The following is a 23995-nucleotide window of genomic DNA, read 5'->3' on the forward strand; positions in this document are numbered from 1 at the left end:
ATAATATACAAGTTCAGTAAAATGGGATGTTGATTTAGTTTCAATTTAATGCATTTGCATTCCAAATCTCATATTAAACAAGTAGACTGAAACAGGACGGATTGTATGCATGGTACAATTACATCTAAAGAGATTTATCCAATCAAGTGTCTGAGGTTTAGAGGTAAATAGTTTGCCTTGTGATATGAATTGAGTTTTATGTATTCATATCGTCAGCTGCTCGCCTGCTCTAGGTCAGTCCAGAGATGAAACATGTGGGAATGCACAAGAGATAATGGATGAGATGTAATCCAGGGAAGTGTCAACATTTACTGCTCTTTGATTCTGCTATGAATGCGCTGCTGGGTCTTGTAGAATTGTGATGAAAAGTATGCTGAGAACAAAAGTCTATGAAATGTATTTTGTTTTATCCCAGTGCGTTGCCAGCTTCTCCAGGTTGACCTAGCGACACAGTTTGATCCAAAGCTTGTCCAGCAGTTGAGAGCAACCAAGCTGTCCTGCGAGAAATGTGAAGCGACTTTGACTGATTCTATCACTACAGATGGTACTCCATGAGAAACAGGCTACTTGATACACAAGTGCAAAAAATTCTTACGATCTAAATTGCATAGCTATACATTGGCCACAATATGTACATAGTATGAGATGTATATTTTCATCCAATACACCGGTAATTAAATAGAGAATATTTTGCACGTCGTGAGTTTGAAGCCAATCTTATCAGTAAAGCTGTGTTTAAGTAATGATTCAATTGTGATCACATATTCCCTGGAGTTATTCAGCCTTTAGATGGTGTCCACTTATTTTGCTTACCACTCTGCCACAAGCTGTTTGAAATTTCAGCCATCATTTAGGCACTTTGAAGTGCTAGCTTTTGCTGCTTAAACAGTTGACTTGCTGAGCAAAAGTAATTCTGAAAGGTCAGTTTCAGTAACTCTGTTAGAATGTTTATTTGAAAATTTCAAGAGCTGCATTGCCTGGGTATTTATATGTACAGTGTGACAGGTTTTGAACAATTAAGTCTATTTGCAAGATTATCCCGCTGACAAATCCACCATCAGCAAACTTTGAAGGCTGACTTTCATTGTTAGTATTATCATTGTGTTATTATTTTCTTCATTGGGTATTACAATCTACTTTCATTGTTGTTGTCATTTTGCACTTGAGTTGATGTGAACATCTGCAATGTATTTCATGTTGCCATTCATGGCTCCATACTATATGAGGCAAGTCTTGTATTAAATCTATGGGTATGTCATTTGGAGATTAGTTTTGACTTTGACTGCTGTTGCAAGCTATTGAATTTCCTCTGAAATAAATGTAATGCTTGAACAAATTACACTGTATTTGAAATGAAAAAAAAAAAGAGAGGAAAAGACTAAACACCAGTCTTCAAATAGTTTGATGTCTACTTGGTACATTCGTGTACAGTGTACTTCTAAGCTATTGTAAACTTTGGCACCTAACCAATGCAAGAGGTTGGCAACTCCCAAGATTTCTACTATGCCAGCAACAAGGGAGATATGTAGTTGGTATAAAGTTTGTGATTCAAAACTCAATACTGTATTGAACTGACATTATTCAAGTACAGTAGGTGTAACACATGGTACAAATTAGCTCAATTCTTTCACTGCCACACACTATTACCTTCTCTACCATACAAATTACACATGCTCATGACTGCACTATCACATTCTTGCACTTCTTCATTATGAACTAACTTCAGTTTGTCATGCAATGTCACAATTTTGTATGTATGTGTAATGTGTATCTTATCATTCTGACCAAAACAAAAAGAGGTGCAATGCTTGTGACATCTGTGGTAGCGTAAAGTCAATATTGAGTCATGTGCATTGTATTTGTAAAATCTTTAGAATAGGCTGTTCACTAGAGTCATACAATGTATGTGGTATATTCACAACGTTATTCCAACAGTATAGACAAGTCTGTCATAAAGTGCAAAGTAAATATTCAACTTCTGTAGTATAAAGAGGCCAGGTTCTTTTTGTATGGTAATGTGTGCTGTCACAATCTATTCCCATGTACATGCAAATTGTTCAAATACGTACATGATAATTGGCACGAGAGGGATCGTACAGAGTGTGCAATCCAAAAAGGGTTTTGAATGCTGCTCAGGGAGGTTTTATGTATGGAAACATCACAGATTTTACCTTGCCAAAATAAGATTTTAAAACCCCAAGGTGAATCCTCTTGTATGTTCTCAACAGCAAAACTTATCTGTCATATTCTGTGGGCTGGTCAGAGTAATTTGAGAGCATCAAGGTAATGCCTACCTTCAACTTGAATTTTCTGTGCAGCACGATTGTAAGCACAGCATGTATTATGCAGCATGTGCTCTTTTTATGTGCAGTGAATTTCCAAATTTGTGTACCCAATTTCAGTAGCACTACTTCCCTAAATTACATGTTTCACAGATTATTGTCCAGTTTTCTGCATTGTGCTAAATATGAACATTTATTCTACCATTTGTGCTAAAAATATTGCTTTATTGGTATCATATTGCCATTTCTTTAAATAAAATGTTCTCCCATGGGAGAGTGTTACATACGAGTCACTATCATGTCATTCTGTTCATCCATTTGCAGACTGGTTTGCCCAAACCATAAAATGCAGGTGAATATAAACCCCAAATCTAAGACACTCAAATATGCAAATATGATATTAACAGCAGCTTCATACCATGAAGCAGCTTATTTATTGAGCCACGGTACACCTTAAGCATTTCGTATACATGTACATTTGACACATAAGTTCTGGGAAATACAACAGATCTCTTTAGATCTGTTTAGATCCCTTCATCAGATGACTGCACTGATCAAGATGCAGCTTGAATAAAAATTTCTTCCATCAATCACCAATCTAAAGTCACTTTCACACAAACGACAAAAAAACAACAAAAAACACCACACCAACAAACTGGCTAAATACCCTTTGCAAGGTATACAATATGTTCATATGAACTTTTTCTAGCAGTACAATTTGTACCCTAATTAGGGACTTGAGCAAGTCTACTTCACACCACATGCTATGTACACAGGCATGGTGACACAGCAGTGTTTGTGACTTACATACCGTACATAGAATGTCCCACTGATTATCTGAGACAATAAAGCATCTTTGTTTTTCCTCACAATACAACAGGCTGTACATTGTTGATAAATATAATCCCTCTTTTCACAACCATAGAAAAATATAAACCAACAGTACTGATGTACATGCCAGGAAGACCACTTACTAAAATGTCTTAAGTCATACTTCACATTTTTCCTTTGAAACGTGAAGCACACAAAACACTGCATGAGCATGCCGACACTTGAGCCACACACAGACTGGCTCAAAGCAGCCATAACAAACACACACTCCATGGTATGGAATTCATCTTTTGACGTTTTTTGACCTTTCCATTCACATCAAGCACTTTGTAGCTTTTAGCTTACAAAAACATTGAATTTGTTCAAGCACACAAAGTGTACATAATGACATTTATCAGGAACATCCTTTGGCCATTCCATCATAATTTACATGCCTCAATAAACCGGCAAGTCTGAGACAGCATTATTTCTAAACACTAAACATACCAGGTACTCTTCATCATGTGCAGAAGTATAGGATAAAGACTGCTGATTCTTGTTCATAACAGACAAACAGCTCCCACTTTAACTTATAAAATTTGTTTGCTCTTAAATTTTCAGACGTCAAAGTCTACTTCGGTTTTGTGGCGTTCCATGCTTTGCCCTGTGGACTTTACAACGGGAATCACTTTTCCAGGCTATGAATTAACTCTGGAAGGAGTTGATGTGATGGTGCAATTTGATTTCTCTTTGATGTTAAATTGGAGGAATTCTTAGTGAAGATCTGTGTTCAATAAGACGATATTTATGATATTACGACATCATCAACAGCTAATCAATGGGTACATACTGCACATGCACCTGGTATGTAAATGATACCACGGGTGGAAACATCTGAAATTCAAATATTTCATAGCTGCTTGGTCAGAAGTGAGCAAAACCTTGAGTACAGTGTATTTCAATTAAATTATACACATATTTAACAATGCTGACTTGGAACATGGAGAAGAGTTTCAATGAGACTTTACTTGCAGCTCGGTCAAGATACACTCCACTGTTACAATCAGAGACAGTGTAGATAAACCAGTACAAAGCACACGTTACCTCAGCAGACAAGTTCAGTCACTGGACTTAAAAATCAATGCCAGAGTGAAGAAGAAAAAGGTGTGTACTTTACTTCAACCACAGGCATGTCATCAAACATTCCACATTTCCAAACATTTCACAAGAACAGTTATCAAATCAATGTGTGTATCTATCTTGTGTGGTTTGTGAAAGTCAAAAGACAGAGATTGATCAGCATCTCCATGGTTAAAAACAGATTTACTATATCACATGAATAGGAAAAAAAAATGAACATATTAAAAAAAAATGTTTATTTACAGGTGGACCACTTGGACTTAAAAATGGCTATCTACAACATTGCACTCTATGCTTGGTGATATCATGACTTGAGAAGAAAAAGGGTGCAAGCTTCATGAACTTTGTGCAGCATTAACAACCTTACTGTTCTCATCAAATGATGGTCCCTTTTAAGGGAAAACAGATAATTACATTCCCATGCAAAAAGTTTGGTTCAATGGAATGTCTTGTATAGAACAGCAAATGACCTCAACTGCCACTTATCAGCAATGGCTTTAATTTGAATACAATCTGTCGATCCTGGCAACATTAATTTTTAACATGGAATGTTGATGACACAGATGACACAAGATCACAAGTCCATTCATACATATGGCAAAGATACCACTGGATCATGGCGTGCAGTGATGTTTGGATCATAACCCAAACATCTAGTTTTTGACGTGTGGACCCAACAGAAAATCCGAATAATTGAGATACAGATTGACTTTAATCTTAAATAATTAATACAAGTTCAAATAGTGATATTCTTTATGAAGATCCAAACTTTTTTCTTTTTTGCCATATATCTGAATGGGCTTAAAGCTACTACAGCTCCATTATTTTCTTTCTTGACGATTAAGCCCTCTTTATTTTGGCAATAGTCCATAGCTGCCACATGATTGTATCATCCCTGCCAGCTAACAAATGACTTCTGTACACACATGATGGTTCAAGTTTCAAATGCTGTATTTCTATTTCTATTGTACAGAGGCAACTATATGGCATTACTGGGTGCCCAAAATTTCTTTGAATTTGTATAGAGATTGTGTAATATGTGGCCAGTGCTTTGACCAATACTGAATTTACAACCAGTGGCTGACTGGCAAGTGCTTCTAGCTGAATTTAATGATGGGCAGTGTATAAATTGGCAGATCAGAGTAATACTTGTCAGGTTATAAGCAGCTAGCTACATGTGTACCTTAAATATTTCCTCCTTTCAATTAAAATTACAAAAACACACACAAAACTTGGACCCCATGAGCCACAATTTCCTTATCAAAACTAGTGTGAAGTACATAAAGACCATGAAGTGCAAAGCCAAAACACACTACGTCTCATCGCACTTTGCATATTTTAGCACAGATATAATGCAATGAATGCCAGAAATTGAAAACAAAGCTTTCGCGCTCTTCTTGTATGATAGGTAGCATCTCTGTGTTGTGTCCTGGCACACAGTTTAAAACTTATAATTAATTCAAAGGCATAATTTACCATTTGCAGATAAAATAAAAACCTAGCATTAGTGCTTTAAAATAATTCTGAAATGTGAGTTAGGGATAGAAACAACCACTCTAGAAATTTGAATCCGTATCATCGATATTAAGTATTCAACTATTGTTAAATATACAAAATGTGAACAATAGTTAGAATAAAAATGTTTCCAGACTAAACCGTCTACAGTTACGGTTTATTAAAAAAAAATGATATCTCCTTATATTTTAGGCTTTATTGGGATAATTTTATATTGTAGGATGTTTTGTGATACAACAGACCTACACATATGTATCAAATGTGATATCTTGAAAATGTTTAAATCAATGCTCCCAAAGGTAAACTGGACCTTTAAGTGGTGGCAATGATAGATTCATAAATGAATCAGAAAAATGTCCTTGTCGTCCAATCATACATATGTTTGCCACAATTCCATGGAAATGTGTTTTATTTCATTCACAGCCATCATGTGTCAAGACATAGAAATGACAAGGAAAATTTCCATCAAATATAACAATCTGATTACCCTCCATCTAAAAACCTTGATTCTTAACAAATGGATTGCTCTGTAACTATTCTAAAGCAGATACTCTTTTCTCACTTCCATCCCAATTATAAAAAATAAAATAGAAATTACAAACTAATATGACCATCAATTGGTATCAATTCCTGTGCATCCTGAACACCCAGATCTAATAAAACTCTACCAGTCGTGCCACCATTTACACAATGATGACATATCCTGCACTGAGCACATCAGTCTTGGAGTCTCAATAACAAGACCTGGTTCCAACAGCTTGGCAAGCACACACATCGGGTGATCTCTCCAAGAGTCTTGCTACCTCGAGGAGTTGGACAGCCCCCGGTACCTCGTGGTATGTATCGAGGGCGGCACGTAGTCTTCATACAGCTGACTGCAGATGTCACTGGTGTCGATCTCATTGCTGTCTGGTCTCTGGTCTGGGCTGTCTGATAGTAGCCACTTTGCAAACTCTCCCTGCAGTAGGCAAGCAATGTGTATTTACATTATCAAAACTAGATAACATTTATCATACTTATTATTTATCAGTATGAATCTTCAGCTAAATGTTCCACTTTTATTGGACAGATCTTCCAACAAAAGTGAAAAATGCAAGTGATTGACAAACCTCCCATCATTGATGCAAACAAGCATCAATTATTCAGTGTTTTAATGGTAGCCATGATAAAAAAATCATGAGCATACATACTCGCGACTCGAACCAGCAATCTCCTGATTAGTAGACGGGTGTCACATCCACTAGACTTCTGAGCTCTAGCTTGACATTCAGTGCTGGTTCTAATCCTTACAGCAGTGGGTACTGCATATCTATTCATTCACTTATAAACAAAGTTTAAAAGTCTCTGACATTCTCTGTTCTCCCTACAGTCGACATCATCAAGATCAGTAAGTCTGGAAGTGTAACTCTTTTTCCTCTTCCCTGTTTCTCATCTAGTTCCTTGTCAAAAAACATCTTTTAATCTCCGTGTACCACCGTGTGTGTCAATCCGATGTTATTTACATATCATAATGCATATGTTTCTTGACAGATACAAAATGATAAAGGGCCTGACAATCTTAGTTTGTTGATTTCTTGAAGAAAGAAATGATAGAATAAAAAATCAATATCCACTGCCCACATCAATATCTTCCAATTACAACTAACAGATGATCTAGTCGAGATCAATAAAGCAGGCATGAACGATGTCTCAAACAACATAAGTCAGAACCTGCCTTGTCTATTGTGCACCTAAGAAGACAACATAAATGATAATGAAAGATTTTCAGTATCCCTAGGTGCAAATGGCTTATATGAAGATTCTAAATTTTCATTCTATTGTAGTCTCACCTCCAGGGGCAGCTCTTTGGTGAATCTCTTGGGGAAGTTCTGCGTCTTGGCTTGGCACATGACCTACAGAGAAAAATGTGCAAGAGACATACAGTGGACTCCCATTATAACAAAGTCCTCGGATCGGCGTTTTTCTTTCGTTATATCAAAATGTTGTTATAACCAAACAAATAAACAATAAAAAACATAAAACTGATAATATTGCGGCCTGAATTTTCATTTCGTTGTAACTGGAATTTTGCTATAACCGTGTTCGTTATAACAAGAGTGCACTGTAGTATCAAATTTAGCGACGTGATCTTAAAGTTTGGCCACACGGCAAGAAAAATATGATGGGTGTGTAATACCCAACATTCACACTAGGTCCCGCGTTACAGGGACAGACACGAGAGGTCTTATCTCTTTTTGCAACTGACCATCCACACTACTATCTCAACCTCCCCAAGCTGCAGGGGCAATTGAGGTTTGGGGTGTGCCCTGCCATTTGACACTAGAGTTTGCCCATGGGAAAATTTGATGAATACAGCTGGCCTCAGTCAATTATGGCTCAAGGTCACTCTCTCCTTTAAATTTTGTCCCTAGAGTGGACCACCTTTGTGGGAGACAATGGGAGAAGTCCCAGAGTATGTTTACACTATGCTTTGGGAGGGGAAAAGTCTCAGGACCTTGTGTAAAGTGAGAATACACAAGGTGGTTCAAAGCAGCACTGACCTGGATACGTTCCATCTGTGTTGAGAAGGGATGGAAGAGCTCAAAGAAAATCAGGCCCAGGGCATAGATGTCCACTTTGTGGTCGTAGTTCTGTCCCGATACCTAAATGATATTTCAACAAAAGAATTAGATACACAATGGTTACATAATGTTTCCATTTCATTTCATCCTTTCAGAACAGCTGTTGCAATCAAAAGAACCCATGACTGCCATGGTTCGTTGTTCCCTACGTCACACAGCTCATCATATCACCACGCTAAAGCTCCCTAACCTTTCATAATTGCAAAACAAGAAATTTATGTGTTCATGAAAACTTCCACAAATCTTCTTAACATACATTTATATAACACTTAAATCTTCTTAAAACACACTTAAATACACATAAATCTTCTTAAAATAAGTGTTGGTCTACCCAGAGTATTGTATGCCAGTGGAGATTTGTGAAAGTTTCATGGAGCTGATGTTTCCGGTTTTGCAATTAAACAGAGCCCAAACACTAGTTGAAGGATGTGGTTCACCTGTTCTGGGCTCATGTAAAGCTGGGTTCCGACCCTCCCGGTGTGAAGATGGAGACCATTGCCCGCATCCCTCTCCTCCTCTCCATCTTCCATCCCAGTATCTATGGCTGTCACCAGGCCAAAGTCCCCCACCTTCACTTTACCATCCACGGAGAAGAAAATGTTGGATGGCTGTGGGGAGACGAATCATAGTCATGAATATTGATTAACAGTAATGATGACAAAATATCAGTAATGATATTGGTAGCAATCTCGATATATACCATGATAAGCAATGAAAATAACAGTGATAATGATAATGCTACTGACAATAATAACAATATGAACAAAGCGATAGTAAAACAGTCAACCTTGCTTATGTCGACCTTGCATACGTTAAATAATTGTCCAAGTCGAAGGTCTTTTCAAGTCCTTTTTGTATTCTTTTGACTTTGATCCCTCATAGGCCGATTTCTTCATTCCAAATAAATTCGACTTGGGCAAGGTTGACTGTACTCCACTCAACCTGCTGCAATGACTTAATTTATACTTATTTATATAATAATGATTATGATATTTGACCATTTGTGAAAAATGAATATCGCCCCTGAAGTTTCTGCAAAATTTGTTGTAATAGAATAAATACATACAAAGAAAGATTGCAAGGCTAGGAATCAAGAATAAAGAAATGCAAAACATTCAGCCACCACCACATCATAGGAAACTATCTGGAGATCAAAACAGAATCCAAATCCGATGTGTCCATTATTTCCACTCAGCGTAACAATTATTGCAGCATTCGCATTAAACTAGCATACACAAAAGAGTTTGACTTCAATCCAAATGATCACCCGTGATAGTTCCCTTTGATAGAAATGATCGAGAAATTAATTTTGCATTGTTAAGTTTTAGTGAGGTGGGAATAGGATCTACCATGCCACCAACATTTGGACAAAGCAATTATGGACACCCCATCACTGTGGGGTAGCCAAGTATCTTGCAGCTGTCTTCCCTATTCTCCCTCTACCATGGGGAGTATGTGGGGGCAAAAGCCATACACTTGCAGAGTTATCAAGGCAACCAGTGTCTTTATGTACCCTTGGATTCTACAAGTATAAAGGGACCAGCACTACTTGGAGAAAGTATAAGTAGAACAGATATTGAATTCTTTGTTTTAAAAAAAATTGATATTTGATGCACTGTCTGGGTAAAATTGTGTCATACAGTAAGGCAATCTTGTGATTACACTACAGCAAACTATATAAGGGAATTTGGTGGATTTATACAATTTTGCAATAGATGATCAGTGCATGTTTCGAAGAAATTGCTTCCAAATTAGGGTGGGTTTAAAGAGCCCGGAATTAAAAGATGGTAAAAATTTGAATTGAGATGATAGAGAGAGAGAGCAGAAAGCACACCTTGAGGTCCCTGTGGATCATGCCGCAGCCGTGGATGTAGTTGACCGCCTCTAGGATCTGGTGGAAGATGTAGAGTACCTTGTTGCGGTCTCGAGACAAGGTGTTGGTGTTGAGCCAGTCCTTGAGGGTCTCCTTGCGGCACAGCTGCATCTGGATGTAGAGGTAAACCTTGGGCACCTTGGTTGCCGCAGTCCTTTCACACTCTGCCGACACTCTGTCCTTGTTGGGACTAACAGATGATGAATTCGCCGTGGGTGACTTCAGAGGATCAACGTTTACACACCTGTCTGGAGATTCTGACTGGTGACTGCTTACTGATGACACAGTGGGCTTAGATTCTTCAGACACATCTGATCCATCTGATTCGTCTGAATCACCATCTGAATGTCCTCGGTGATCGCTGCAACACAAATCTTCAAAGACTATCTGGAAGGACTCGCTCCTATCAAGGTCTGTGGCTCTTTGTACACCCGAACCTTTGTAGCGCTGGAAAGGTTCGTCCACGGTCGTATTCAATGAAGTGTCCGTACTCTGATTTGATAGACTCTCATCGTTCAGGGCACCGATGCTTTGAGCAGTATTCTCATCCCAGCGAGAGTCATCTTTGGTGCTCTTGGTCTGCCTGTCATCATCCTCCGTTCCCTGGAAGACGATGCTGAACGAGCCACTCTCCTCCAGGTCATTTCCCAGTTGAAACCCACCACTCAAGTCATAGGGGGTATCAGGGAACACGATGTCTGACCCCACACCTGGGTCCCTCAGACAATCTTTGGGCACAGCTGTATCTCTTCCACTATTGGCGTCCTCCTCCTCCTCTATATCGTCCTCATCACTGAGATCAAATCTAAGCAGGGGACTTTCCCTTGTCTTTCTGTGTGACACAGGGTGAGGGTCTATACTAGCCTTCACTCCAGTCTGTTGCAGTAATTGTTCTCTGTTCCTCACCAATTCACTGTTTTTATTGAAGAAGGCTGGAGTATCTAACGAGGAAAGGACGTCTGTACTCACCCTATAATGTAGAAAAGACACAAACAAATTTGGGTAAGATTTCTTTACTCGCGCACACTTTACTTTAAACTTACATGTTATGATGGTGTCTGCAGATACAACATTTAACATATCCTGCATTTTGAGAAGGCTCTCCTTTGGCCTGCCACATAACTCTGTCACAATCTGACATGCCACTGCGCTGTAGCACATTGTTAACATAACAAGTCTGAGGTAATCACAAGAACCATTGCAGGACTCGAGTGTAAACACAGTGACATCTCACAATTATCTAGCTTTGATCCTTGATCCCTGTTCTTCAATGTAACACCTATTTCATGAAATGCCCTGTCCTAAATCATGTGCATGGCAAGTTTGATGAAATATTGTCTGATAAGTTTTTCTTACAGTGCAGACAATAAAATGTACAATTTTGAATTTGTAAAAACCTGTAGTAAAAGGATAAAACAAATGGGCCACAAGAACAGGCAGTAGGGGGAAATAATAACTGGAGAAATGCCAGAATGCGGTTCCACCATAAAAAAAGTTTACAATTTGATGAGGAAAGGTAGAAAGTTTTCACTTACGCTTCCCCGACAAACAGCTTATCCTGGACATCCTGCCAACCTAGAGGGGGCTCTTCCAGCCAGGAGTTGTAGTAACGTACAATGCCAGGGTGGTCCAATATGGCCAAGGTTCTGGCTTCCCGAAGCACTTTATCGCGAGCCTCTTTTCTGCAAAGCATCAGCATTATAAAATCATGGGGAAATGAGGTTACCTTATGCTGCACTGAATATGGCAACCCTCTTGTGCAACCCTAAAAATTCTGCTCTGAGTATGCTTGAGATTGGAGGTTGGCAACCATGAAGAATGTTTCTTCTAAAGGGATAGAATTGCTTTCATGAGAGGATAGAAGTCTCAAAGCAAAGTCTCGGAACTCATAGCCTCTCTAAAATAGCATTTCAAAGTCTGAGGTATTTCAACAACAAGAAGTTATCGTTGCAACTGATTGACAAATTGGCCTTCATCGACATAAATGAACAATTATTAGAGTAATACCCACGATAGAAATCATGGGTACACACTAGCTCAAAAACAAAAGTGCACAAATTTCTTGCTTGTTATATGTGATATCAATTTATATCTTGGACTCCACAAAATAAAATAAAAAACACACAAACACATGAAGTTTATCTTACCTGGCCCAGCACCAAAAAAAACCCCAAAAACACAACAAAAACAAATTTCTCGTACAAAAAAATTCTGCTCCTTACTGAAATCTCACCTGTTAGGTAGTGTTATCCTCTTGACAGCATAGCTGTTTTCATCCACTTTGTTCTTTGCTTGGAAGACAATTCCAAAACCTCCTTTGCCTAGACACTCCATGTGATCAAAGTCACCGAGATACCTAAAAAATCATACAAACAATATAATGATTTATGATCATGGATGCAGAAATTTATTTGTCTCATTAAAATAACCTTGATATGAGCTGAACAGGCACAAAATGTGCATCACCTTATTGTTCTTCAGATGTTACTTATTGCAATTCTCACATGACATTAGGTGGTGATTCCTCCCCAATACAAACAAGCAAATACATAAACCGGAGGATTAATGTCACAACTGATAGATGATGTAAATGTAGGCGTTATGGACCCTCTACAGTGTTAATAAAGAAAACTCAAACAAAATAGTTTACTGACTCAAAACAATAGCTGGGTGTGGCCACCGACAGCAAGTACATAATAAACAATATCTCGGTAACCCTATCAACATCACCAGCCAGTTTCTGGCAATGCAAACTTGTACAATCATGTCAGGAAAAGAAATTAAGTTGTGTATTACATTGATCCAGGGATGATGTGAACCAGACAGACAAGTACAAGTCATATTTCATTACCCCCACTTTAAACACACACAAACAAACACGGCACACACAAGGGTGGTTGCAGGCATTTCAGGGGTTGAAGGGTTAATAAGGAAATGTGATCAGGATTCTTCACCTTGACTTGTACTCCTTGGGAGTGCTTTCAACGTTTGCTGCTTCCAACGAGTTCGTTGAGGATCTCGTGGCATTCTCCGCCTCTTCTCTCGCCTCCCTCCTCTCCCTCTCCAGCATCTTGGAGATGCGTTTCCGTCGCCGTGGCATCAGGACGTAGTAGAAGAAAACCTGCATCCCAATGGCTATGGCTACACTGGTTGTTAGAATCTCTCTCCTACACAAAAAAAAGAAAGGTGTACATAGGCTTTACACCTTTAACCCGTTGAGGACGAGTTCCAAGTATACTCGGGCAAGTGTCTGTGGGAAATGCCTGTTCGTAGCAAAATCAGCCCGTCCTCAATGGGTTAACATGGCAAAGCCTCAACAAAAAAAGTGGATGGTAGAGTGCACACAAGAAATATGCATGGTGGCAACCAATCTGTATATGATCCTGTAAAAGGCAATACATTTGGGGCAGCATCATTAAAATTTATAGGGGTTCAGATTCAACTATGAAAAATATTGTACAAAATTTAAACAAAATCCATCAAGAAAAGTGGCTAGCAGAGCGCACTCAAGTAGAACCTCAAAAATAAATCTTTTTGCGTATAAGGACAGAACTAGGGAGGGCACTATCACAGAAAGTTACAAGCGCCTAGATTTTTACATACTGAATTTGAAGAAATCTGTCAAGAAATATGGCCAGTAACAATTAGAGTGTACACTTGTAAATGTGACGTAGCCACGGCGGAGGTGGTAACCTTACATTGCTAAATCCGAAGTATTTTCCGGTACACATACCCGGGCATACAATAATACATGTACACAAAATGGAGTACCGGTACGTGATGCAAAACTCGCGCTTTCTACAACTGACTTTTAAAGGTCCTATTTACCTTTGGGAGCAGTGATTTTAAAAATGCTTAAGATATCACATTTGATGAATATGTGTAGGTTTGTTGTACTACAAAACATCCTTCCATATAACATTTTTGCAATAAAGCCTCAAATATAAGTACAGTACGCGCAATAAGAAACGCCTCCGTCAATTTCGTTTTCCAACGAAAGTTCGTTATCGATCCAGTAGCAACGAAATCTGGACGAAATTTGGACGAACTTTCGTTATCGATCCAGTAGCAACGATTCTGACGCTTTGTGGACGCTTTGTGGACGCATTTCACGCACGACCGCCCGCTCAATTCCGTTCGGCAAATGCGTTGCTCGTTCGGAAAATGCGTGTTCGGAGCTCGGCAGTTTCGTCCAAATTTCGTTAGAAGCGTCCGTGATCCAAGGCGCACATGGAATACACGTGTGTGTAGTGGCCACATCCACTAGCCAGCCGGCAAGAATCACACTGCAAGACTCAGCAAGTAGCGCAGCGGTCGGAATGAGAACTGTAGACAGGCGTGGAATTCACCTGATACACATGATAATATTAAAATGGTAACATGTATACATATATCGATGCCGTTTTCATTGAAGCAATTTGTAAAAGTTTTAGTTTCCCTTACCCTAGCTGTAAGTACGGTACCGTTATCACTGCATTTAGTAAGTCACCTGATACATCACATTTCATGCTGCTGGCTGCATGTAACCGTATTAACCAGGGAAAGTGCACGTGGTGGGGAAAGGCGAGTGCGCCGTGTGTGCGTCGCCATTGCTATGGCATGACTCGCTCGCCTGAACCACGTTCTGTGGGCTGAACCAGGCAGGTGAGACTGGCTGAACGAAACAGAGATATGTACGATGTACTAGTACGAGTAGTTCACGTGGTGGTTTTTTTTTTTTTTTACAAGCAGAAAATAAACAACTGTTGATCATGAAATAGACTAAATTACCAATCAGAGATCATTCGGGTTCATAGTATTTAAGAGAAATCACGCAATTTTGGCGAGCGGGAACCCACAGGAACCTTATCGTAGAATGCCGACCAAAAAGAAAATGGTTTCACTAAAATTGCGTGTACGTAAAATCCATTTGAGTATTAGAAAGAAAATTAACCCCCAAAAGAGGAAAAAAGAAATTAGAAGGATTTGTTCGCCGTTATTTGGTCATTAAATATATTTTCTTTCTTCAGCAATTGCGCGTTACATTGCCCGTTTTTTTATTGAATCAGAAAAGCAAAAAAAAAAAATATTTAAAACAAGACAATAAGTTTAATTCTTAGTTTCATATCGTTTATTTCTTTATTGGACAGAGAGATAATTCAGACGGTACGGGGAATTTTCAAAGCGACTAATTCTGACTGATTCTTAGTTTGACTAAGCTCTTTCTTTCTTTCTTTCTTTTTTTTTTGGGGGGGGGGGGGGGTGAGGGTCATGTTCGTTGTACCCATGCACCCATATAAAGGTTCGTTAGTACGAAAATGAAACGTTCAGATACACGCGACTTCCCTACACGAAATACTAGTATAGATGTTCGTAAATGTGATAGTCAAATTATATTATGATTCATAATCCGAAAATGCACGAATGTTTGTGATTGGGTAGGTGCGTTATTGTCGGATAAGCAAACCTTCGTAGTACTGTAGTATCGAGCCTTTTGTATTCACGGATAAACGAACTTTTGGAATAATGAATTCTATATTAGAGCAAGACAATAAGTTTAATTCTTATATACTAGTAGTATGACATCGTTTATTTCCTAGTTGTGAAGCGGGAAGCGAGAGATAATTCTGAAAAGAAGTATAATATACAGACGGAACGTGAAATATTCAAAGCAGCTAAATGAGATTAAATCTTAAGTTGTTTATTTGTTTGTTAGCTTTCTTGTTTGTTGTTATGCTCAAGTGTTGGTGTAATACTTTTTTTTTCTTTCTTTTTTAGGGGGGAGGCATTTTTGTAGTACCCACGTAAAGTTCGCTGATGCGAAACTGATAAAGTGTTCCGTAACACGCAAATTCCCTACACCTTGCAGACGTTCGTACCTAGTGTGAAAATAAAATCTATTATTATTATTTTTTTTTTGTCATTGTTCGATTAGCAAACCTTCGGAGTGTCAATCCTTTCGTTTTCGGATAAACGAACTTCCCTTACTCACAACACCACTTTCAGAGTAACAAACTAGTCATTATTTTATTCGGGCATTGGGAATAGTTCAGGAAAGAAATATAGAAGGGAGGAAAATCATTAAGGCAAGAATTACGATGGATTCTTATAGTTTGAAATAATTTATTCATTTCCTTGGTGTTCATTATTCCTAAAAAAGAAAACGGGTGCGCTATTCCGATGGTTACGGCGTTATTTCGAATCCGAAACACGCATATTCCTTGTGCCTATCCATGTTTGTTGATTCGAAAATGTAATCATGCTGCGGGTAATTGCTATAGGGCCATATATTGTTTTATTTCTGTCTTTTGTTATATTATTATTATTATTATTATTATTATCATTATCATTATTATCGTCTTTCACTATTATTAACCAATAATTTGATTAACGAGCATTTTGTGGGCTGTTTTTTTTTTGGGGGGGGGGGGGCATTGTCCGATTAGCAAACTTTCGGAGTGTCAATCCTTTCGTTTTCGGATGAACGAACTTCCTTACCTCAGAAGAAGAAATCAGAGTAACAAACTAGTCATTATTTTATTCGGGCATTGGGAATACTAGTACTTCAGGAAAGAAATATAGAAGGGAGGAATCCCAAACACGCATATTCCGTGTGCCTACTCATGTTTGTTGATATGCTGCGGCTAAGGGCCTATAATATTGGAGGTCGTTTCTCATACCTCTCGTTTGGTATACGATTTCTTTCGTTTCATATCACTTAATTTGTTCCCTTTATATTCTGAAATATTTAAAGGTAATTCTTTCAATTGCCTCGCACTGTGTACATATGCATTTTAATAACGGCGATTTCCCGCTTTGCTGCAGTATTTCGAAAGGTGTTTGATCCCAGCCGCTTCGGTGTGCTCTGTGGTAATGTTTATGTAGTTGTCGGGGAGGTTGTTGATACTTTGTTTGTTGTCATTTATTTTCGTACAGGCAGGGGCGGATCCAGGAATTCTGTAATATTTCTGGTGCCACTTCCGGGTTTCACTTCTTTTTTTTTCTTTTCTTTTAACGATAAATAAAGGGGGCGTGCGCCTCATGCGCCCCCTCTGGATCTGCCATTGCTACGTGTTTATCTCGAGTGATGGTGATCGTGTTTCTAAATGTTTATAAGAAAAGGACAAAATTATCGGAGTGATGCCTGATGATGGTGATGATAATCAACGATGCTGATGTAAAAGACGGCTTGCTGTGGATGCTGAGCGTACGTGCCCTTCGTTTATTTAAATGAGTTTTCCCTCTTTTACTCTTCTTTCCCCTCCCAAGAATGATAAAAAAGAAAATACCTACACCTCACAACAAAAGGAACCACGTGTGAACAACCATCATCAAGTTCAACCTAAATGTTCATTATTAGCAAAGAATAAGGGGGAAACACAAGTGACGGAAAATAATAGAAGCGACGAGATTGTCTTCTTGTGTAATGCGGTCTCTTGGGATTGGAAAAACCCCACCCTCTCCCTTTGTGGAAATTTCCACAAAACCAGGTGCGTGCCAGACCCCAGGTGCCAGTCGAAAGAATGCGCGCACTGGTCTAATATCGATCGAAGAACTCGCTGGTGAGTTGAGTTAAAGGAATCATTGCAAAGATGTTCTGATTCTTTCGCCTTTCTTTAGGCGCATACATCGAACCGTCGATTATTGTGTACTTGATCTAAGTACAATGCATTTATATGTTCCCGAACTGTTAAAAGGAATTGATTAATCACTCAAAAATGCAATCACAGAAATATATGAAATGTCTCATACGCCTAGACAAATTCACTGCGATGTCCTATGTGATGCAGCCACCACCCGATTAAACAGCAAAATTATGACAATTAATTTCATGCTCATCAAAACTGCCTATTACTTTTCATTATATGAATTTTGGTTATCAACACTCGTTCGTGGATTTGTTTGTTTGCATGTTTTGTGTGTATTATTCCTCGATCCTGAAAGACGTAATAATCATTCGCATCGAACGTAAACTGTTTACCGTAACTAAGCCTATGGCGCATTCTACCATTAAACTTGCAGTAGCACATGGTGCATTCCTTTGAACCACGTGTTTCCCATATCGGCACATCCAAACACATTAGCGATCATCGTTATGGCGAACTTTCCGATTACAGTCAGGGGAGAAGAAATCGTAATACTGTACATGTACTTACGAAAGTGATTATGCTTAAGATCAAATAAAATGAAGAAGCTTGAAAACAACTTGGCAACACTCAATCAAGTTTTGCATTCTCTCACACAAATGCTCTCTTGAGAAAATGAAAGCATTCCCCCTCCCATGCTAGATAATGAAGTTTCCATTACTACAGCCCAGCAAGTTTTGGGAGTGTACATGAATGTTTTTAGGATAGAGTCAAAAGGGACCTAAGCTTTCGATCACAGCAGAATCTTCGTCAGAAGCAAAATGGCAAATAGGCAGAAAAAGCAACCACATACATGTAAAGCGACTTCACACAACAAGAACAGTCAGGAACAGGCAAGGGACACGAAACAAAGAAAACAAAAGGAGAGGGTAGGATGTCATGGGTAAGGAGCCCAACAGGTAAAGGGAGGGGGATTAGAGGAGGAGGATGGACAGACAAAAGGCAGGGGAAGGTTAGTAATAGTCGTGAGGGCCAGGGGGCAACCATTGAAGGAAAAGGATGAATATGGAGGCAACATCAAACAAGATAAGGAACAACAGAGAGATAAAGAAAGGTAAAGAGTGAAATAGCAACAGCAAAGGGGGGGGGGGGGGGGTGAGCAAACAGCAAGCCCTAGAAAGGATCTGCACAAGTACCAAGAGGAGGCAACGAAATGAAAGTGAGAGTCAATCAACAAATGCAATTAACCATATCAAAGTATGGTAATAATGATACAGCAATAATGATGATATTGACAAAACAAACTAGAATAATAATCATTAAAGCACATAAAAAAAGGGGGACACAAAGTCCATGGGAGAGAAAATGTATACAGTGTACTTGCAAAGCAAGTACCAATAGGCAAATTAAATACGTTTCAAAGAGCTGGTTCATATGAAATCACCTTTGATTTATGATTTTACAAACAAGAATTTTCATCGCTTTCGTATTTCTTTTATTACTTTAGTAATGTCATGATATTTCATGATGGTATGTGTTCTGTCTTTACATGGCAAGATAGGGTTTTTCTTTTCCATCCAGGGTCAAAGAAGAAAGTGATAGAAAGATAATTGAAAGGATAGAATGAAACACCTACTCAGCAGGCTCTTGATATAACACAAAAGCAATTCATCAGAAATGCAGTACAGTTCTAAATAATTTATCAGTGGAAAAATGAGCAAAGAAAATGGGATTTCGAGTTAAAAAGGAGTAGGAACATCGCAATTGACAGACTTGGGCTTGATGTGCAAACATATTGTCTAACTTCTGGTTGAGTTTCTTCAGAGACATAAATTTTGGTAGCAGTAAACCAGAGTGAAAAAGGCAAAAGGATACAATTAAATGAAAAAATAAAATGCAGGTCTCTAGACCACTCCAGTGCACGATCGAGCGAGCCAACACTAAAACCGCCCCCCAGGGCCAGGCCATGTCGTCAGTGTCACTCTCGTCTTACAGGCCTACATTGTACATGTGTAGGCTACTCGTTTCGTACTCGTCATCGCCAACGTCATGATGGTCGGTCACACGAAATAAATTGCATCATCAAAAGAGCTCGTATATCAACACCACTAGATAGTAGAATCATTATTATTATCACTCATTCCAGTCAATCTCATCCACCGCGAAACCCTCAAAATCCCTCTCAAAACAAACCTGTAAACGATTCAGACATCGCAGACCTAGCTACACATCTGGCACACAAAAATGAAATGGAGGTGGAAAACTACGATGAATACACAAAAACTATCGACGATGGCATTTTACCGTAGCAGAAAATACACAGAGTATCTTGCACCGGAAAAAAAAAATGAATGGGAAAACTACGATGAGGAAAACTAGGTGAAAACCCGATGCGTGAAGACGAACGATGAAGACACTTTACGGTAAAAATACTTACACGGAAACAAACGAGTGGGTACGATGTCCTCGCACACACGAAGATAATCGACAAATCGTTCAATCGAAAAACTCAACAAACACTCGAACAAAAACTCACCCCAAATTGTTGCAAACAAGGTAATCACTTAGTAAAAATGAGAAAACTAAACTCTCAGAAGTATGATTGTACTCTGAAAAGAAAGGGATACAATGATACGAAAGCAAAAGAGAGAAAATGAGAGAAATGGACGGGAAACCTAGACAACTTCGACGAAGGGAGAGCTAGCGATTCGCGATTCGAGCTAACTTTGTATACAGTGTAGCTGTGTGTGTGATGTGTACAGAGGGTTGAAAGCGTTGAAAGGGTTGAAAGCGTCGAAAGCGTTGAAAGCGTCCACAGCTTCGGAAAAGCGTTCGGGGATTTCGTTGAATTCGTTGAATTCGTCCAAAATCCGTCCATGAAGTCTGGACGCAAAAAGCGTTGAAAACGTCCCCGACGAAATCAACAACGAAAAAAGCGTTGGGACGAAATTTGGACGCACTTTCGTCGGGCGTTTTCTATTGCGCGTACTGTAGATATCAGTTTATTTCTCAATAAACCTTAACTGTAGCCAGTTTAGTCTGGAAACATTTTTATTATAACTACTGTTCACACTTTGTATATCTAACAATACTCAACACCGATTTTACTAATTCAATTTTTTACAGTGGTTGTTTCTATCCCTAACACATATTTTAGAACTATTTTAAAGTACTAACGCTGGGTTTTTGTTTCATCTGCATATAGTAAATTATGCCTTTAACATGTATACTACACTGTACTGAAATTCATATTGAACACTTTCACATTAGGACATCCTGTCTTTTCATTTCCTACCCAAAACTCTGGGTTTTTAATTGTGAAGCCTAAATGTTGAGAGTCTTACCACCAGGTCCAGACTGAGGCACTGAAGAGGATCTCCAGACTGTCCTCATCGCTGCCGTTGGCTTCAAATGGTTCCCGATGGTCTCCAAGTACCATGTAGGCGGGGCTCTGCTTGTGCATGAGGTAATTATAGCCACTGTCTGCAGAGAACACACCAGAACATATACGTTGTCCAATTACTTCAAACTATGCTAGTTACCTCTTCCTTCTTTTGCTTCCACGGCTGAATGGTACATATATGTCCTGGTTTCTCAAGTTTGTTTGTTGTTGTTTTTTTAGTATAATGAAAGAGCAATTGATTTACATCTTTTAGAAAGCAGGGGGAATATTACCATTACCATATACCAATAGCAGCTAAAGAGAATGTGTACTTTTTGTTACAAAATCAAACTTGGTAGAATTCTCTTAATATTTTCATGATATCTTCTCCTACAGGTATGTGACGTCATGTAGTAGTAGTACTTCTAGTAAGTAGTCTTCTGATCCAATGAAGGCACCACTGAAACTTAAAAAATTCATAACTTTTCAACAGATTGTTCGATTTTTTTCAAACTTCACTGTTAAGTTGTACTAATATTGCTGCATTCACTTTAATCAACATACATCTGGGTTTCACTCACCTTTGAGCATTGTTTGTTTTAGTTTTACTTTATTTCAATATTAAAGACAATTTGAAAACAGTTTGGAACTGTGCCTAACTACAATGTATGTTTTAAGTTTGAATTCCCATGAATGACAAAGTCATAAAGCTCACCAAAGGGGTACTGATTCCACACTGCCGTGTTACTGCTTGATCTGCCTTGCAGTTTTTCACTGGCCTCCAAATTCTCTTCGTTCTTAGCTGCCACCAGAAGTGGGGTGCGGGAGACGGAGTTGTAGGCATAGGGTCGCCACTGTACCCTCGGGGCCATCAGGCTCCCATCCTGCGGCTGAGCACCTCCCCCCTGGGATGCCCATGCAGTCTGGGATACTTCAGATTCAGGGGAAGGATGTATGTACAGCTGGTTGGCGTGTTCACCTGTGACCAAAAATGGAAGTCAAGATTACAGTCCAGCTTTGTTTCATGTCAAAACTTTGGATTACATCTTTCAATAATGTTATGGCTTGTCATGTCTGGATCAGTACCAGTGATAAATCACATTTGTTTACGAACTGGGCAGCCATCTCAAGAATAGTAATCTATGACAAGCAATTAGATATTGCTTCATACGAACACAAGGTAGCCTTAGTTCCCAGTGTAAACTTGGACTTTCATATAAAATTTAATCAAATTTCACATCACACTGGAAGTTGAGAAGCATCTAAAAAATAAAGGGAAAATCCTGCTTTTAAATCTATTTTAGGAAGAAGAATGAAAATGGATACTTTGATATTGCAAGTACAGCTTCCCATAATCTTATTAATTCATAGGTTGGGAATAAGTATCAGGTAAAGGCATGGATACCTAGATATGACAAGTCTATAAATAATTGAAGGGTTTGTTCGCAAAAACCGATAAGTCCATTTTTGGAGATTTTGAAGTACGGTCTCTGTCATAAAGTACAAAATAATACCTTTTAAATGATACATTGGTCACTACATATAAAGGTATATTTTTGAAGTTATGGTCAAAAGAAGCAAACAATTTCTTATTATTCTCTTTATTTTTCTTGACCTTTAATCGCAAATATCTCCATTTGACAAATATGGACTTATCGGTTTTTGCAAACAAACTCTTCTATTCTTTCACATTCACCTGAGCTCTTTCATCCCTTCCTAAATTCCTACTACCAAAGAGGATGGTATATAAGTTTCATCAAAGTCTTCATCAGCAGGAGTTACTCATTACAGAAGAAAAAAAAATAATCACAGTAATCAAGCATCCTGATCATATGTGACCTGCTAAAACAAAAGGATCCAAAAATCAAGGGACGTCGATTTTCTGAAAATGACATGACATCATTCCTTTGCTCTTCCGCTTTGATTTCACACATAACATGACTCATAGAAATACTTAGTTGCAGAGATATTGATGATTTTATGAGAGCATGTCGAGTGGTCTAGGAAATCAGCATTTCAGAAAACCGCCTTCAAAAATTTTCTTTCCAACACAATTGTGATCAAGAGGAGGTAAGACAGTTTTCGACTCTCGACAATAGAAGGTATGCTCATAGCAACGTCCGCAATATTCATTCAAGTTTAGCGCCAGCAGTCTACGCACGACCAATCAGTAACCAGGATGCCTCGCACTGACCAATAAGATCACACCCTCGTTGCTAGGGGCAGAGTCTATCTGCAGCACTAAATCCAAATCTTTCCGTTGAAAATCAGAAAATCATGGCCCAGAAAAAAATGCTAACTTCTTGCCTTTCCTTGGATCATTTAGCTTTGAAATTTTGGCAGATGATAGACGAAACATTAAACTGCAACATTATGCCAAAAACAGAAATTTTATGATTCTGACCAAGTTTGATGATCTGACTTCAAACTCGATTTTCTCGGCTCAGCCATCAACAACTTTTGGATTCTTTTGTTGTGGAGGGTCACATATCAACAACCGTGATGGAGATATAGTGCATTATATTGCCATGCACACTTACCAACATACAGCATTGGCTGGGAAGTGGAGAAGAATGGGGTCATCTGGGGTTGGGGGTCAGAAGTCAAACCTAGGGCCGCATGCTGGAAAAGATCAACAGGGCTCACGACCCCATTGTGGATGGTCCACGCATGGGCAATGCAGCTCTCGATCTGGTATAGGAAAGACACAACAAATTCATGAAAATTATATATAAAATACATTGCCCAATATCATACTCCATCACTGAACACCCATACACAGAGTACAGTATATTTTCTTTACTCTC

The 23995-nt window shown here is 38.8% G+C and overlaps 1 protein-coding gene across 1 annotated transcript in view; it reads right to left on the minus strand.

The window, feature by feature from the left end:
- Positions 1-5815: 5815 nt before the first annotated feature.
- The window catches only part of LOC139739856 (eukaryotic translation initiation factor 2-alpha kinase 3-like), a 31370-nt gene continuing 13190 nt past the window's right edge, over positions 5816-23995 (minus strand). The window contains exons 6-16 of the mRNA XM_071650457.1: positions 23729-23879; positions 21904-22167; positions 21151-21289; positions 13196-13408; positions 12475-12597; positions 11777-11923; positions 10203-11205; positions 8806-8976; positions 8288-8389; positions 7577-7639; positions 5816-6705 (exon numbers count right to left, since the gene is read on the minus strand). Coding sequence (XP_071506558.1) covers positions 6547-6705; positions 7577-7639; positions 8288-8389; positions 8806-8976; positions 10203-11205; positions 11777-11923; positions 12475-12597; positions 13196-13408; positions 21151-21289; positions 21904-22167; positions 23729-23879 — 2535 coding nt within the window. The 3' untranslated portion in view covers positions 5816-6546. The remainder of the gene's footprint in view (positions 6706-7576; positions 7640-8287; positions 8390-8805; positions 8977-10202; positions 11206-11776; positions 11924-12474; positions 12598-13195; positions 13409-21150; positions 21290-21903; positions 22168-23728; positions 23880-23995) is intronic.

This window comes from Diadema antillarum, unplaced genomic scaffold, assembly GCF_040938485.1.
Source record: "Diadema antillarum isolate AM-2024a unplaced genomic scaffold, OU_Dant_1.0 seq00000821_RagTag, whole genome shotgun sequence".
In the NCBI taxonomy this organism is placed as follows: Eukaryota; Metazoa; Echinodermata; class Echinoidea; order Diadematoida; family Diadematidae; genus Diadema; species Diadema antillarum.